At 39.9% G+C, this 18,158-nt stretch overlaps 1 protein-coding gene across 1 annotated transcript; it reads right to left on the bottom strand.

Moving 5' to 3' along the window:
* Positions 1-54: 54 nt before the first annotated feature.
* On the bottom strand, positions 55-1,671 carry LOC118751762 (pre-mRNA-splicing factor syf1 homolog; the record flags this gene model as incomplete). The annotated part of the gene is given in 3 exon segments (XM_036486577.1): positions 55-642; positions 707-1,404; positions 1,516-1,671. Coding segments are annotated over 3 exon segments (1,331 nt in total), but the record flags the coding sequence as incomplete, so codon positions are not given.
* Positions 1,672-18,158: the final 16,487 nt, after the last annotated feature.

Raw genomic sequence — 18,158 nt, 5'->3', positions numbered from 1 at the left:
AAAAAACATTTGGTTAACATAAAACTTGTAATCGAATAGTGTATTCGAATAAACCTTATCTCCATTTCAGCCCATTCACACCAAACTGCTGCCAAATCTTCTACTTTTACATACTCCACCTCAGTGCCGCGTTCAAAAACAACACGCGCATCCTCCACTTGATCATTCGATTCATAAAATTTCGCGAATTCTACCCACAAGGTATGTAATTTTCCAGCTGCTAATTTTGGTTGCACAGTTTGCACAGCTTCGGTGTAGGTATTAATAATCTCATGTGGCTTGCCTTCGTATAACTTCACGCGCTTGTGCCATTCATGCACATTGTGTGGATTCTGACGCAGCAACACGCTATTCAATAGCAATAAACGACGCTCCATAAGATATTCAAAACGCGCCAATCGTAATTCCACATCAATGTCATCTTCCTCGGTTGCATGTGGATCATTTGCCACCATTTCCATGCGTTTATTTAATGACACCTCTTCAAATTGGGCATACTCATCGAAAACCTGCGTAAAATCACGTACGGTTGTAACAGTCTGTATTGCCTCCTCATAAACATCGCGAGCGCGATCAAACAAACCCGATCGCACGTAGTAATCTGCCAAGGAGTTCCAAAGGTGACCCAGCTGATCGGTGTACCTAAAATAAACAAAAGGTCGTGCTCTAATTTGGAATAAAGTATTTTTACTAGTGATGCACTTACCTCCTGAGCCCACTGCGTATTATAGCGTCCACATTCAACGAATGCACCTTATCAGGGTTTTTCGAAATCAAATCGCACAGTTCATTCCATAATTGATGATTTGATTTGCCATGTTTCGATACGAAATGCTCGTTGTCCACTACCGATGCCAGTTGTTGTGCTGCTTCATCTAACCGCCCGGCTTCAGTTAAATATTCAATATATTCTTCCGCATCATCTGGGCACAACTTCAAATAACGTCTGTAAACGCGTAGGGCGGTTTCCGGTATATCGAAACGTCGTACAAATTTCAAGTACAGCGGCCAAATGCGATGATGCTGAGTAATGGGCAATGCGCGCAAAGCGCGATCAAACACGTGCCTGGTACGCGTAATGCGACATTGTGCCGTCATAAAAACTCCATAATCCATCCAAATACGTGGCATTTTATGCATAAAAACTAGTGCTCTCTCAAAGGTATTATTTACTTCATCATACATGGGATCGTTGAGTGGGCGACCACGCACTTGCTTGCGACGTGTACGTAAATAATTATACCAGATTTTGTAGCTACCGGGTAACTCCTTAAGTGCGCGCTCAAATACAATGTTCACTCCGCAATTGGGCGCTTTGGATTTATGTTCAATATAGCGTAGCCAATGTTTTACAGAGTATGCATTGCGCAAAATTTCCTCCTCGTAGGGTACATCTTCCTCTGGCTGTAATGGAAAGAACGTACATGGAGTTAGGGGGAAGGGGAAAGTGCAGCTCACAAATGTGGCAAGTGAAAAAAAAATCAAGGTGCTAAAAATTTAGGCACATTTACTTACAAACTCGATATCAACCGCAATTAATGGCTTGTCAATTAGAGTCATATTTGTGGCAACAACTATTTTAATTGCTCCCGCACTATAGAGAAAACTATACACAAAAAACGTACCAAGCGGACGCAAAATTGAAAAGAATACGTTCCCAATTCCAGCACAATCAGCTGTTCGAAAAGATTGTCAAAATGATGTAGTGTTGTAAAATTCAAAAAAAGTCTACACAACGTGAAACATTTAAACTGCACCCTGTTGAAAGAAAAAAGAACAGAATGTGTCAAGTGAAAAATTTCAAAGATGTAATGAAAGAGTTTGCTAATGTATATCGCTAAAGGTGCTGTTAATCGTGGCCATGGAAGCGCTTTTTCGACGCATTACGCTGTCAAAATGCGAAATCGAATGTCTGCTTTTACGTGTAAACAGCCAGAAAGTCCTTTTTGAGATTTGCTGAAATCACTTTTGGAAATAAATATTGCAAGGTGGAACTGCATCTGAAATTACGAAAATCGCTATGGAAAATAATTTAAACTTGTTCGTGCTGCACTAGCAATTTTCATTTTTGCTCCGAGTGCTGTCCACCAAATCGAGTGTTTCCGTGTGACCAAAGAACGTAGATAATCTACGTTCTTTGCCAAAAATTAAACAATCAAAAAGTGTAAAAAAATTGGAGTTGCTTATTGGCCAATTTTTTCGAATCATCGAAGCAACTCTGCAGAAGATGTAGAGTTGCCAAATCTTTTAAAATGTAATCAAAAAGCAACTCTGTATGCTTTGTTGGATATAGCGAAGGCAAACAATCGATGAATGCTTCTGTCGATAGTGTTTCGATGTCACATAAAAATTAAGCATATCAACTTCATTAAAAGCATTTGTTTTTGAATGCAAAAAAGTTAATAAACAGCACTCATAGTGTTAAAATTAATTGTCTCCCCACGTCGGCTTCTGTGGAAGTGATGCTATCATCATACCACTCCGGTATCTAGTAAATAGTAAACAGTTTCACAGTTGCGTTAATTTCTTCTATTTACATATTTTCACAAACTTGGAATAACATAATACAGCCATACCTATGTGCTTTTTTGAAATTCTTTTTATTGATATAAATTCATTCATTTGCGGTTTTTTACGCAAACAGTTGGCGAATAAAATGAGCTAACATTGCCTTAACTTTAGTTGAGTAGGAAGCAGATGAAATTAGCAAGTAATTATCGTTCCCACGACAGTCGGGTCTACGTAACCGGAGAATGACCCAGATTTTTATCTGGCCAAGGACTGTCACTTCAGCAACACTCACCAAAAATTCTTTGGGGTATATGTATGCTGTTACAACAACAACAACAAATGGAAGTAAGTATCGGTGGCATTGGCAGTCATGCGATTATTGATAGAAAACAGGCAATTTTTACAGGTAGCTACCAAGTCCTAACACCTTCAGGCTTAGCTCTTAACTATAAATAAAATTTTTTGTTAAATAACATAAAATGGGACTTTGAACGAAAATCAACATAAAATAAAATACATTATCGCTATGCAAACCTATCGATTGCCACACTACACAATCGATGGTTGTTGATAACGGAGAACCATCGAAAGTATCGATAGTACCATCGATTGTTTGCCAACTCTAGTTGGATAGTTTTCTGTAGATTTTTGACGTGTGCGGTTGAAGTTTTCATTGTAGTCGATAAGCAAATAGAAAAGCCAGTGATAGTTTAACAAATATAAGTAAAGTAAATTTAATAAATAATAAACAAAAACATATATGCATTGTGCACTCATACATTAAAATCAAAGAAAGATTGAGTTCACGGCAAATGTGAAAGACGATACAAAGGACGAAGACTGAAAGATTCACGTATGTATGTATATATGTACATGTTTATTCACTTGTCTCAAAATTCAGTCGGCAAATTATGGTGGAAAATGCTCAAGTTAAAATATGTATAATATATGTAGTAGAAACGATCTAAATTACATGTTATAAACATAAAGTTTAAAAGAAATGCAGCCAAATCAAGTTTCAGGTAGTTGACATTGCCATTATGTACATGTGTACAAATATTGCGCTGCCGTCGCCGCTGACGCGTACATTACAATTTAAAATGATTCTAGTTGATTTGCCCTTTCCGCTGTCTATTTTAAGGTTTAATTTTATTATATGCAAATGAATATTTAGTTAAACTAAATTAATATAAATTAATAATTCATAATCACACATTTCCAATTAGCGCTGTTTGTATGACGCGGCAGAAGATGGACTTTCTCTGAGCAGCGCAGTCGCTTTGTGTGCATTCTTTGTTAATTTCCATTTATGTTGGCTTGGACGCGTGTTTGCTTTATTACTTTTCAAACTATTAAGTGAGATAACCAGTTTGCTGCATTTCTTATTTTTTATTTAATTTAATACTTATAAGTATATAAATGTTTGCAGATGCTATTAGTAGATTCAATTTTATGGACATACAAATAGGGAATAGTGGGTGTAATGTTAATTCATGAAGTGCATGAATGTGCCATAGCTTGAATTTTCGGTACATTTAGTGGCAAATGTATACATATGTAAATACATAAACTTAACTAAATAACAACATTTTCCAAACCTTATTTGGTTTTCGATGTTTTATTTTGTACGGTGCAGAAAAAATGTGAATTTGCAAACAAAAAATTTTAAGTGCTTCAAAAACAAATTTCCCCAATTCGTGTTGTTGAGTTGGTTGGTGTAGAACGGCGCTTTAAAAGGACGAGAAATAAAACAAAACACTTTTAAGACAAGGACTAAAGGTTAGTATGTATATCATACATTGTCATTCGCCTTATTACATTAAAATCCAAATTTAATCAAAAGTAATTTTTAGAATCTAGGATATTTATAAAAAAACAATAATTTATTTATTATGAATTTAATTAAATATAAGATAAACCTGAGCTGAAATCGTAACATCCGTTCACGGATCGAAAACGATACGAAAGAAAATTACGTGATACGTGAGGCAGTATAAGCTATGTCATAATCCGAAAAATGTGCTTCCACGTGACGAGTAGTACGATATCGTATGTGACGATTCGAGCCCAGTTATTTGCTTTATCGTCACATGTCCCCCCAGAATATAATTCGGTAGGCCATCGTAAGCCCAAGGAGAGCTCTCAAATGTGCTCCTCTGCATTCCTTCTGGGTGGGCCGAAATTAATGTTTTTCACATGCACATGTTGCTTAAGGGTCACAATTTTGTTACTATTTATCACATGTGCACGTTGCCAAAGGATTACACTTGCCAAAAGTAGGGGGGGGGGGGGGGGGGGCCTCCGCCCCTCTTCTCAGGCAACAGAAATGAGAATTATATTTAGTAACGGTTATAGTCCCTAAGAGCGGCCGGATTCCGCCTACGCAAAAATAACTTTTTCAAGGTCTCCGAAGCATGGGAGCTCCACATTTATGAACAAGAAATGTTATATACCCTTGGTGGCCCTCTTCTTTGGCAAAACGGAAAGGCACAAGTCATTGCCTTGCATGTACTCAAAAACAAGCGAAAACGCAAGTAAAAGTTGTGATTTTTCCCCCGGGGCCTAGGAAGTCGCAAGTTACATTTTTGTAAACGGCAGTTCATGCCCTCTCTAAAATGGGGTGTGTGAGGTTTCACTCCCCCCCTGCAACAACACGATCGGTTTGTTTGTTGACCACTAACAAGAGCTAGTCTATAAAAACATTTGGCGTACTTATCCTGAAATGTGTAACTTCAATATTTTAATAGATAAGCATTTAATTTAAAATAATCATTAAAAATAATGCAAAATAAAAAAATAATGTAGTAATTTACTTAACTGCTTAAACAGTTCTAAAGAAATTTTGAAACAGAGTGTCATTTGATGTCAATATTGCATATCCTTTTAAATAGATTAAGAGAATGATGTACCATTTAAAAAAGAAATGCTATAATATAGGTACCTAACTGGTTAAAAAATTTTAACATTTTTTGAAACTGGTGGCAACCCTCTTCAAAAATATTTTCGTTTGATAGCAATATTGCATATCCTTATTCAGTCGATTTTGATGGTTATTAAATAAAAGCATTGGGCCGGCCGCATGCATAAAAACCAAGCAATTGCTTTGTCTTAAAATTTCATACCTTTCACTTAAATATGTTTGAACAAGTAGAGTTCTGAAATATTAAGGAAAAGCATTTACTTATTCGATCATTTTTTGTGTGCATCCCCGGAAAAAGCAAAATCAAAACAAAGTGTAGCCAAAAACATGTCTTCTCCATGTTTGAATAATTTTTGTACACAATTATTTTATTATTTTCATTAATTTTAATCTTACTCAACTTACATACATACATACATATGTAGGGGTTAAGGCCTACTACATTATTCGTCTCGCGAAGATGGCAACTCTATAAACTTTGAAGAAATAAGTAATTAAACATACCTTTGCTTGTTGCATACATTTCCTGATTAAAGAATATAGAAAACGACTTCTATAACTGGTGACCCCGACGATGAATATGGTCAGCGAAGGAGAAGACAGATTTATGGACGCTGAAAACATGCTGCATTTGGGGCGCCTTGCTGTTAAACCGCCGCCGTTTTGGAAACCTGATCCACGTCTGTGGTTTGCTCAGGTCGAGGCGCAATTTGCGCGCGCTGGTATCACGACAGACGATACCAAGTACTACACTGTTGTCGCCGAGATCGATTCGGCGATCTTAATGCACGCCAGCGATATTATTGCATCTCCCCCAACTACGGGCAAGTACGAGGCGTTAAAGGAGAGACTACTAGCTGAATTTGGTGAGTCGACAGAGAAAAGGCTTAAGCGACTTTTTGAGTCATGCGAATTAAATGACAAGAAACCGACTACGTTACTACGGGAGATGAAAGATTTGGCACATAATCGATTGGATAAGAGTATACTGAAGTCAATTTGGTTGCGGCGTTTGCCTCTGCAGGTGCAACAAATCTTAACGACATTGGATGAGGATGTAGAAGTGTTGGCGAAAAGGGCCGACAGCATAATGGAGGTAACTACTACCAACGTAGTGAATGCGGTAAACGCGTCTAACAACAGCAACGTGGAGGTTGCTACCATTGCTGACCTTGAATACAGGCTGGACAGACTCGAGCAAAACAACCGTAATAGATCCCAACGAATGAGACAAGGGGAGCGAAACAGCGCTCCTCGCTTACGGCCGACTACAACTGTACGAGGGGGTTCTGAACACGTGGCTAGAGATGATATATGTTGGTACCACCGTACCTTCGGTGATCGAGCTACTAGATGCAGGTCACCTTGCCGTTTTACGCAAACACGTTCGGAAAACTAGTTAGCCCTCCGTTCAAAGCGGCTACAACGGAGGCTAATCCGTTTTCCAGCCGTCTCTACATACACGACAAAGTTTCATCGTTAAAATTTTTAATTGATACTGGGGCCGAGGTTTCCGTCGTACCCAGGCGTCGCAATGATCGGGTGCAACCCTCTTCGATCAAGTTGGTCGCCGCCAACAATAGTCAGATCGATACTTATGGGAGGAGGAGTATAACGTTAGATTTGGGATTCGACCGAAAATTTACTTGGTTGTTCATCGTCGCCGATGTGTCATACCCGATTATTGGCGCGGATTTTCTCCAACAATTTGACATACTCGTGGACATGAAAAATAAGGCGATTATCGATCGGTCGACTAACTCACAAATTGGTTGCCTTATGACGGAACTTCCGCAAAACATCACTACGTTAAAATGTTCAAACATTTTTCACGAACTTTTATCGCGCTTTGTAGACCTCACCGAGGATAAAACGCCCGGAGGTACGCTGTGTAACGTTCATCATTTCATAGAAACCAAAGGGGCTCCGGTGGTACAGAAGGTACGTCGACTCTCACCGGAGAAATTAAAAATAGCTAAACAGGAGTTTCAGTACCTGTTGGAGAAAGGTATTTGTCAACGCTCAAAAAGTCAGTGGGCTAGCCCGTTGCACATGGTGCAGAAAGCCAACGGATCTTGGCGCCCATGTGGGGACTACCGCAAGCTTAACGCGACAACCATTCCGGATAAGTACCCTATACGCCATATGCAAGATTTTTTTGGAGACTTACACGGCAGAACGATTTTTTCAGTCATTGACTGTAAAAAAGCATATCACCAAATACCGGTGCATCCAAAGGATGTCCCGAAGACCGCAATTTTGACACCGTTTGGACTCTTTGAGTTCAAATACATGACGTTTGGACTTAGAAACGCCGCCCAGACCTTCCAGCGAGTCATGGATGACACGGTCGCAGGGTTATCATTTGCTTTTCCATATCTGGATGATGTATTGGTGGCCTCAGTTTCGCCGGAGGAACACGTCGCGCATTTGCAACAGCTTTTCGAACGCTATCGCGAGAGGGGCCTTGTTATCAATATGGATAAGTGTCAAATCGCTTTACCAGAGGTGGAATTCTTGGGCCATTTGGTATCGCGGAGAGGCATAGCACCCTTACCACGCAAGGTTCAGGGGATTCTCGACTTGAAGAAGCCAACGGAGGTGCACGAGCTCAGACGGTTTCTGGGCGCGGTAAATTTTTATCGGCGATTTCTACCACATGCTGCAACTGTCGAAGCGCAGCTCCAAAAGATGATGGGTCCGTGCAAAAAACGTGACAGGACGAAGTTAGAGTGGTCACCCGCCTCTGAACAAGCTTTTCATGAGCTCAAAACACAACTCGCGAAAGAGGCGTTAATTACATTCCCGGTGAGGGGAGCCACCATCGCGTTGTCGACAGATGCTTCCGACGTTGCAATGGGCGCCGCACTTCAACAGTTAACTGATGGCCAGTGGAAACCGCTGGGTTTTTTTTCCCAAAAGTTCACTGAAACCGAAAGAAGGTACAGTACGTACGACCGCGAGCTGCTGGCGATACACAGGGCAATTCGGCACTTCCGATATTTTTTGGAAGGGACTCAATTTATCATCTTCACGGACCACAAGCCGCTGATTCAAGCTTTCGAGCAGAAGTGGGAAAAGTTGTCCCCACGGCAGACAAGACAATTGAATTTTATCAGTCAGTTTTCTACGGACATACGACACATCAGCGGAGCAAGCAATCTGGTAGCGGACATGCTGTCGAGAATCGAGACATTTGCAGCTCCTTCACCGTTAGACTTGAAGCTACTCCATGACGAGCAAGAAGCGAGCGAGGAATTGAGAAAATTACTCAATGATGGTCAAACTTCTTTACATTTGGTCAAATACAAACATCCAGGCACAGGAATCGAAATCTTCTGCGACGATACGACTGGGAAGATAAGACCATACGTTCCAAAAACTCTTCGCCAAGTGGTTTTCGACGCCACGCACGGCCTCGCGCACCCAGGAGCAAGAGCAACGATCAGGCTAATAACAAGTAGTTTCGTATGGAAGGGGGTAAGTGCAGACGTACGAGCACGCGTCCGCAGTTGTCCTGCATGTCAGCGATGCAAAATTGCACGACATACGAAGGGTGCATTGGAGACCTTTGCAGTGCCGAGTAGGCGTTTCGAACATGTCAATGTAGACATTGTTGGGCCGTTCCCTGTGTCACGAGGCTATACGTACTGCCTGACCTGTGTTGATAGGTTCTCGAGGTGGATTGAAGTTTTCCCACTCACCGACATGATGGCTGAAACGGTTGCGAGGGAGCTACTCAACGGGTGGATCAGTAGATTCGGAGTACCCAAGTTCATCACTACGGATCAGGGCAGACAATTTGAAAGCAGCCTTTTCCGCGAGCTGGCAAAGTTATTGGGTGCCAAGCACATCCACACTACAAGCTATCACCCACAGTCAAATGGCATAGTAGAGAGATGGCATCGGGTGTTGAAAGCTGCGTTGAGGTGTCACACGGCCGACGTTAATTGGGTGGACATTTTGCCAATCGTCCTTCTAGGGCTACGTTCAGCTGTCAAAGAGGACCTTGGGGTTTCCATAGCCGAGATGCTTTATGGACAGCCTATACGACTCCCCAGCGAATTCTTCGAAAGCCCAAAGGAAACACCAGCAGATGAGCACAGTTTTTTACAGAACATCAAACAACATTTTGAACGATTAAGGCCAACGCAAAAGTCTCAACATGGAAGGTGTGCTGTTTTCGTCCCTAAGGATCTGCGCTTCTGTAGCCATGTGTTTTTGCGGGACGATACCATTCACAAACCCCTTAAAGCGCCGTATGACGGTCCATATTTAGTGGTCAACAGGTTTCCGAAGACGTACACCATTCTGATTGGAACAAGGCAGGTTACTGTTTCGATTGATAGGCTCAAGCCGGCCTATTTTCCGAGGGAAGAAGTCGATACTGGGACTTTGCAGCAATTACCTTTTGCTGTTTTAGGAAGAGGAGTGATGTAGGGGTTAAGGCCTACTACATTATTCGTCTCGCGAAGATGGCAACTCTATAAACTTTGAAGAAATAAGTAATTAAACATACCTTTGCTTGTTGCATACATTTCCTGATTAAAGAATATAGAAAACGACTTCTATACATACATAGTGCATACTTCTTATTTTAAGCCCGATCGTTCCTTATCAAATTTTCTTTAATGTTCATAAAAGTTTAATCGGTGGTTCGTTGTTGTTTTTGCTCTTTTGTACCTACCACACTTGCATTTAGTCCCATTCCTTCGTCTCAGCTTTTATGCTGCCAGAAAGCATATAAATCAATAAGAAGCAATGTAGTGTATTCGCCGTTGAGATTTCTATGTGTGGGATTTGTTGTGTAGGCGATGCATGCATAGATTAATATTCTCTTTCCTATTCTGGAAATTGTTGTTGTTGTTGTTGTAGCCTCTTGCTATATATGTAGGTATGTAGAAACTAGCTGCCATCCTTTCTTCTTTTTATCCTTCCCACCATACACATTTCCAGCTTATGCTCTTCGGTTAGTTTGTTGTCCTTAAATTAATTCTCTTCAATTATAATAGCTCTCTTCCTCTCGCTCTTGCCTCTCTGGACTTCAGTTTGATTTTTCCCAATTAGCTGTGCGACAGCACTCAATCTATCTAGCGAATGGCGCCTATACTCTTAGTTCGCACCCACATTAAACCGTCTCGGTCCTTTATTGAGATGTTTAAAAGGAATTTTTTTGTTTGGTTACCTCTCAAGTGTTGTGAGTTCGGTTAAAACTGATTATTTTGAATACCATTGACAGAGGTATCGTTTTTTTTTTTTTGGGATTTGCTTCTGTTTTGTTTCATAAATACAAATTAGTATCAATTATAAATTTATTAAAGTGTGAATAGATTTTATATGTATGTATACTTAGAACGCTCAAAAATCTGCGTATTGCAGTATACTTATTATTTAAATCTACAAGGTTGTTAGCTGTGTGGAGAAATGTAACCTTTGTAATAAACATGTAAATCTACTTAAAGCAGTCTAGACATTTTTCCTTTGGTGTTGCAGATAATAGAAAATTCATTTTGATGTGAAGGTATATCTAGCGATGTGTGAAGAATTAGTTATATGTTCAAATACTCATGCTAACAATTCGAAGAAGTCTTATTAAAGGAAATGTTAAGGCTCAAAGTGCTAATGTAAATAAAAAAAAAATAAATAAAAAATCTACAAGAGGAGAAAATATTTTGGCTAGTCTAAAACAATTTTTTTTTTTTTACTATATAATCAACGATTTACATACAGGGCCGCCGAGAGAAAATTCGGGTCGAGTACTAAATATGTATATGCCTCATTCCCAATAAACGGTTGTTAATAAAACGCTTTTAATAATTTTATGTTCGAAGTACATATTTAAATTCCCGAAATTCCCACTTTTGACTGGCCTGTATAGCTTTATGTGCGTAGCATGAGACTGTCGTAGTATTTTTCCCCATAACTTTGTAACTGTCTCCTTAAAAAATCGAAAATCCAAAAAAAAAACTACGTCTTAAAATCTTAAATTCTTCATTCGATATTTTCCTTGCCAATACCCCCTTAGAGTGCAACGCCGTAAATTAATGGCTATATGTTCTAGGATTAGATTTCAATTCCTTTTTTCAACAACCCATTCTAATGCTGTCACTTGTTCTTTTTTATAATTTTATTCAAACCTCTCTTTTTATTCTCCCCTCTATATAGAATTTTTTTCATTCAATGTTTTCCCTATTTCTCTAGTCTCCCAGTTTTACGCTTCCTAAACAGGAGAGCCTACTCCGGCCAACACGACAAGCTCATGCCTTTCCCACCACGTAAACGAGTTGCCACTTTAGTGTCGTTGTTCAGCAACGATACTGGTTTTTATACATGCACGCATACATGTTGTATGTTTATACTTATTCATTTGTTGTTGTTGCAAGAAACTTGTTGTCCTCAACATTTTACTGACTAAAGTTGGAATTTACGAGCGCAAACACACTCTGTGGCACAGTGCTTTCTGTGTGTTGCAATTGGTAATGGAAAAAATTTAGTAGAAAAATGCTAAACAGAATAGAAACCCAGAAGCAAAAAGAAGTGGATTAAACGCTGCTTGGCTCTTTCTTTCAATCTCCCTTGGGCGCAATATCTACATTTGTCTTCCCGACATACTTGAGGTATTTTTTTTTTGGCACTGGCTTCTTTATTTGTTGATTTTGTGATTTTTTCTTACTAACTTTGTTTCAAAGGCTAGAAGGTAAATGCTGCCCTGGATGTCAAGGAGACCTTTGTTCAGAGCTTTCAACAGAATACGTTCTCATGATCGAAAGCAGGACACTTGATAAAGAAATGTTGAAATGAGTCCGCGATGATTTTAAGTCGTACCGTATGGGTTTCTAATAATAATGCCCGGTTATTACCGCGAGTTGGCGAGGACTTTGCATTTCGGAGCGCTTGCTGAGCCGTCTAAAGTCCCATCTGTTCAGAAGTAGTATACAGGTTATCATTGGAGCACTAGCGCCCGCCCAGTTTTTAGAGAGGACCTCAGGGGTACTCTGCCTTGCCAATTCATCAGTCATGCAGTTTCTTCCACTGTACTGGTACCCAAATCACCTTGTTTTCAAAGTTATCTTGGGTGATCGAGAAATAGGTCAAGCATTCCCCCACCAGTTTCGGTCGTTCCATGAGGGATCCTATCAGATTAGATATTTACCTTTCTAATCGGTATTACATTGGTGCGTAGCAAGTCGACTGCCTCGGCAGCCTGAACTTGAGATTTAAAAATCAGAAAACACCTGCTCCAACTTTGTCGCCCAACTTCCACCCATTGATGAAGATATTATTCCAGAGACTGCATCTCCCACTCACCCATTCACCCCTTAGAGGATAGAGAAGTATCCGTTCGGAACCAGCCTCGGTACTGATCCTTATTTTCAGTATTAACTCGAAGTTTCCAAAGATTGCCGAGTGCGGTTTCTATCATTCTTGAATACAAACCACCTTATCACATTCTCACTTAAACTAGTCATCTAAGTAATAGCCTCTCCGTTAAGTTCGACCCGGAAAAGTTCGTATCGTGGGTCACTCGAATGGGTGAGCTCGATGTGTCTTCGAGTTAGAATTGAATGGGGTTTAAATTCACTCGGAACTTAATTGCAGAACCTGCCTGAAAATTTCGACCCTTTTCAATTGAAACAGTACATACTGGCTACAAAGCCTGTAGAAATTTCCCCAGTTCTTATTCAAATGATACCACTGTATTCCAGTCATTGAAAGGCCCAACAAACACGCGCGCACACACACAAATGATCCACGATGCCGGTTACTCGTGCAATCATTGCTACCCAGTAGATGGCAGGTAGTAGATACACAAAATCAACTCCAAACTTGTAGTATAGGCGGTCGCCAACGAATTTTCTTGCTAGCTGCTCCTGCAAGTGAACATGTAGGCAGCTGTTAGCGGAGAGTAAACTCAAAAACTGGCTTGCTCACTGCCTTTCTGCTCTTCAAATTTAGCGTTCTCTTTTGTTGGGGGGGGAGAGGACGGGGGGTGGCACTGAAAGCTCCTGGGCGCATGTGAGGCATATGGAAAAGCAAAAAAAAATATGAATTTATATGCTGAGTGCATTTGTCAGCTGCTTGACTCTTTTCGTGTTGTCTTTTTTTTCCTTTATTCGAATCCTACTCCCAAGCTTTGGGATACCTACGCCATGCACGAACGATTGAATTCAGTTTCAGTTCAACGGGGTGCACTCGCACAATTCGGTTCGAATTGCGGTTTATGCAGCGTGAAATTTTAACGCGAAAATTCACCAAGAATATGTGTTTAGATGGATACCCACACGGTATGCACTGAATGACTGACTGTAGGACTAACTTGCTGGCTAACTGCCGCACTGACAAGAATTTTTCGGACAAAAAATGTGTAGTGATGTGGTAGAAAATTGTACTACTATGTGCTTAGAAGTGTGGTGATGGTAAAGCTGAGAAAAACGCGTATAAAGAAACAAATCATTACTTACACACGTCCAAGATTGTACGCTGCTGCTTATCTATTGAAGGAAAGTTTCTTTGAAAAATCAATGCAAATCAAATTGCGTTTATTAAATTGTGAATGCGTTGAAGGAAACGGAAATTTGCTTAAGTGAAGTTAAAAAGTGTAGCAAAATGAAGAATGCAGAATAAGAAAGTTGAGAGAAATACAATTTGATACAAAAGTACGTAACTTTGGGAAGAAAATCGGATATAAACGTTTTGAAAGTGGCAGTAAAAATCAAAATTTAAAATGGTAATGTTGGAAAAATGTTGTATACCATTTAAGGCATATTCAATACATAAGTATTCATAGTTATACATATGTAAATACTACTTGTGCAACTGTATGTATTTGTGGCCTGTGTCGGTATGCGTAATTGGCGTAACTATACGCAAAAGCGCTTCGGCGGCATGCCTAAATCGTGCGGCTACTACGCTCGTACTCGTAATATTTCCTGCAGCAACGACGGCAGAAGAAGGAACTGCTCGAGTATGGGCAAATATACGTCATACATAAGTGCATACATATTTATATACATATACAAAATGTAGGAAAGGGTAGGGGACAGGCGCGTGGCGCGCACTATAGTTGGAACTTAACCACACCGCAAGTAAAATGTGCCAAAACCCATGCAACGGTGGGTGGGTGAAGGGAGAATGGGACCATGCTGAAGATGGGCTTTAAAGGAGCGAAGAAGCAACGAAAGATGGGGCTGCAGCTATGAAAAACTGTTACCAGTGCGCACTATGGGCAGCATTGTTTGGATGTTGAGGATGGAGGCCATGGAGTTGTTGCCAGTGTTAGTGGCTAAGTGCTGGCTTTGCTGATGGCAATGTGGGCTAGCCAAGCCCGCTGCGTGTCATGAACTCTAGATATATATGTATGTATATAAAAGTGCACTTAGATGTAAGGACGGTAGTGCATACAACAGATAGCCATTGACTCCGAAGACGTTGTGCTTCATTGGAGACACGCATTCTGTGCGTTGATTGTTGGCTGGATATTTGCTTTAAGTTAAATATACAAATATGCATACATATATATATTTATGTCTTACAGTAGTTTAAGGCCTATACTATACATCAGTTGGAACAATGGAATGGTCGCTTGACGCAGTGCGGCACGCAATACACTATGATGTATGTAGTTGTAGAAATGCACAAACATATCGATGTGCAGGGGGCCTGTTAGGATTCTGGCAACCTGCAGCATTCCATGTAAATGTTTGTTGTTATTGTTTTTATGTTTCTTGTTAGCTTTTGTTTCATAGGTCTGTCTTTCTTTATTATTATCTTTCCTAACTTTTTTTCTTCTGTTAGACTCTTGGTACTTAAACGGGCTGCATCTTCCGCAAATCTTCTAGTGCTGCCGCTGCGGCTGATACGAAGAAGACATGCGTGCTTGACAGCTTCTGTTCTTAGCAAAGTTTTGTTTGTGGTCTTTGTTTTTGCTATGTGCTGTCATTGTCACTTTGCATAATGCATACATATATTCATCATGATTCTCCTGTTGGCTGTGCATGCATCCTCTTCGGTCAGCTACTTCTGAACTACTTCGGTGGAAAGAGTAGAGAACTGGAAAAGATACATATTAATATTACAATGGAATTCTATGTGAATTATGGATTCTAAAAATTGCTTGCCGAAAACAGCAACAGTTAACTGTTTTATTATTTACTCTTTCTAAAAACTTTTATTTTAAATTTTAAATATTTACATACTCGATTGCCCCTCACCCGCTTCGTTAAGTGTAAGGAATTTCTGTGTACTACATTAGGCGTAATTTATTTCAATAAAACTCAAAATGCTTAAACTACTGGGGATATGTTTTCAATTAACTTATTCCTTGAATTCAAGCCAAACTTAAGCTTTTAAACAGGTGGCAACGCGCCTTTTCAAAACTCCTTCGATTGTAATAATTCATTCAAATTATTAAATAATTTGAATTAATATTTTTAAACAGGTGGGACGGTTTTCTTAAGCCTATTTCGTCTGACACCCATATTGTGATACATGAATTTGATTATTTAAACAGGTGGCAACCCTGCTGCATGTTGCTTAGAAATAAATCCTTTCCACGAACATTTTGAATGATGCCGACATGTGTTATAATTATTCATTTACCTTATTAAATAATTTAATTTGAATAAATTTTAAAAGAGGTGGCAACCCTTTTCAAAACACCGCAGACATTTCGACATGTTTAAATTAAAGGTGTCTGAACACTCTTGCGTTTGACACTTTAACTAGTGTATAATTTAATAAAAATCTACTTTTAAAACAGGTGGCAACCCTTTTCAAAATATTTCCAAAGTAAAACCTTTTTCGTCTGACGCCCATACTCCATTCATCTAATTCCCCTAATTCAAGTAAAATTTTTCTTTTAAAAAAGGTGGCAATCCTCCTACATGTACATAGTTTAAAGATAAAGCTTCTTCAAAACCGTTTCGATTGATACCCATTATTGCTATAATTCATTTAAATTAATTGAATTTAATTTTTAAGCAGTTGGCAACCCTTGTCAAACACCACAATAATATACTAAAGCTTCAAACTAAATATTTCATAACAATATTTCGATTCACAACCATTTTTTTTAATTTCATATAGCTTGCGAATTTGTAATTAATTTACATTTGACTTTTCAAATAGGTGGCAATCTCTTTCGAAATATTTTCAAATTTTAACCTTTTTAAGCCTCTTTTGTAATGCAAATTTCAAATAAATAATAACCTTAATTCAAGTCGAATTTGATTTTTTAAACAGGTGGCAGCTCTCCTCCATAAGTACGAAATTAATTTTATATACTATATATACATATTTTCATCCAAGTTCCAGTACTCTACCAAAACTACTTACTGAGATATGCAGTATGAAAAATTATAGGCTAAAAGGCTATTTGCCTATTTGGATGTTTCCCGGACAACGAACGCAAAATCGACGCCACAGACGTGGTCTCCCAAATAAACAACTGCTGCAGAAGAGCCCTCGCCCAGGCACGTTAGGAGGCATCTCTACGAACTGACGGACGAAGTCCAGAGGTTCATTAAGCAGCCTCTGGACCCGTCAGCATATCGACAGGCCCTGAACGGCATTCACAGGGAGTCACTCTAGAGTTATGTAGACCTGTGAATGCCGTTCTAGGCACACAACCACCGGACATCGACGAGACGGAGCTTCATCTGCCTCGGGAGACCAGAACTACAACAGCCCAAATTCGCTCTGGCTACTGCAGCAGGTTAAACTCATACCTGAGCAGATTAGACGCAGATGTGCCAAATGAGTGTCCGGCATACGGAGACACACCCCATGACTCGAAACATCTCTTCGTATGCCCGGAAAACCCGACAACACTAACGCCTTTGTCCCTGTTGACCGACCCCATTAAGGCTGCACGTTTCCTGGGGCTTCCATTAGTGGAGCTTGACGACAACAACTGAGATATTAACCGATCTGGGCGGGGTTGTTGTAGCCGCTACATCAACAACAACAACAACAACTTCCTTTGTTGCAGCTAAGGCGATCCGTTCAATGAACAAGGTGCCTCACATAGCGCAGTGAAAGTTCGGCGTCAAAATTTTGCCGACAAATTTCGTTTTGGACCCTTAATCCTGCTTAACAAGAAGCTTCTCCTCGCATTAGCAACCGGTATGACCGCTGCTGCATTGAAATCCGTAACATACCAAGCAAAGGTAGACATATTTCCAAGAGCAAGAAAGACGTGTATTTGAAAGTATTGAAATCTGATAACAGAATTCCAATGTTCACATGAGAAATGAAGGGAATACTTTTCAAAGCGATACGGCGACTAATGTGAAGAGAAGAAGCTTACGTGCCTCCTATCGAAAAAGATGAGGGCAGATAAGCTATAATGCAGCTTAAAACCACAAAGTCTCTAGAGCCCACAGACTATCGACTGAGCTGGTCAAAGCCGGCTACAAGGAGCTGGTGAGGCACAGGCACCAGCTGTTAAGTTCAAATTGGTATTGATGAATACATGCCCGAAGATTGGGATCTCATTCTATAAGAAGGAAAGTAAAAATCTTAGTAAATAACAAAACCTCGAATTCTAAGTATGCAAACTTTATTCCCTCACTGTGTTAGTTCCCACGCTCGCGCGAAGTGATCAACTTTTCAGCTTTCTTTACCTGCAAAACCATCTGCTTTTGATCTGTTATTTATTCCCTCCGACTACGACTTGCTTGCCCACACTTGGTCTACAACCACCGATGGAACATTCGCTTGATCGAAG

This window comes from Rhagoletis pomonella, unplaced genomic scaffold (assembly GCF_013731165.1).
Source record: "Rhagoletis pomonella isolate Grant_MI unplaced genomic scaffold, Rhpom_1.0 Rhpom_scaffold_00971, whole genome shotgun sequence".
In the NCBI taxonomy this organism is placed as follows: domain Eukaryota; kingdom Metazoa; phylum Arthropoda; class Insecta; order Diptera; family Tephritidae; genus Rhagoletis; species Rhagoletis pomonella.
The sequence above is the reverse complement of the archived record's forward strand: the minus strand, read 5'-3'. Positions and strand labels throughout refer to the sequence as shown.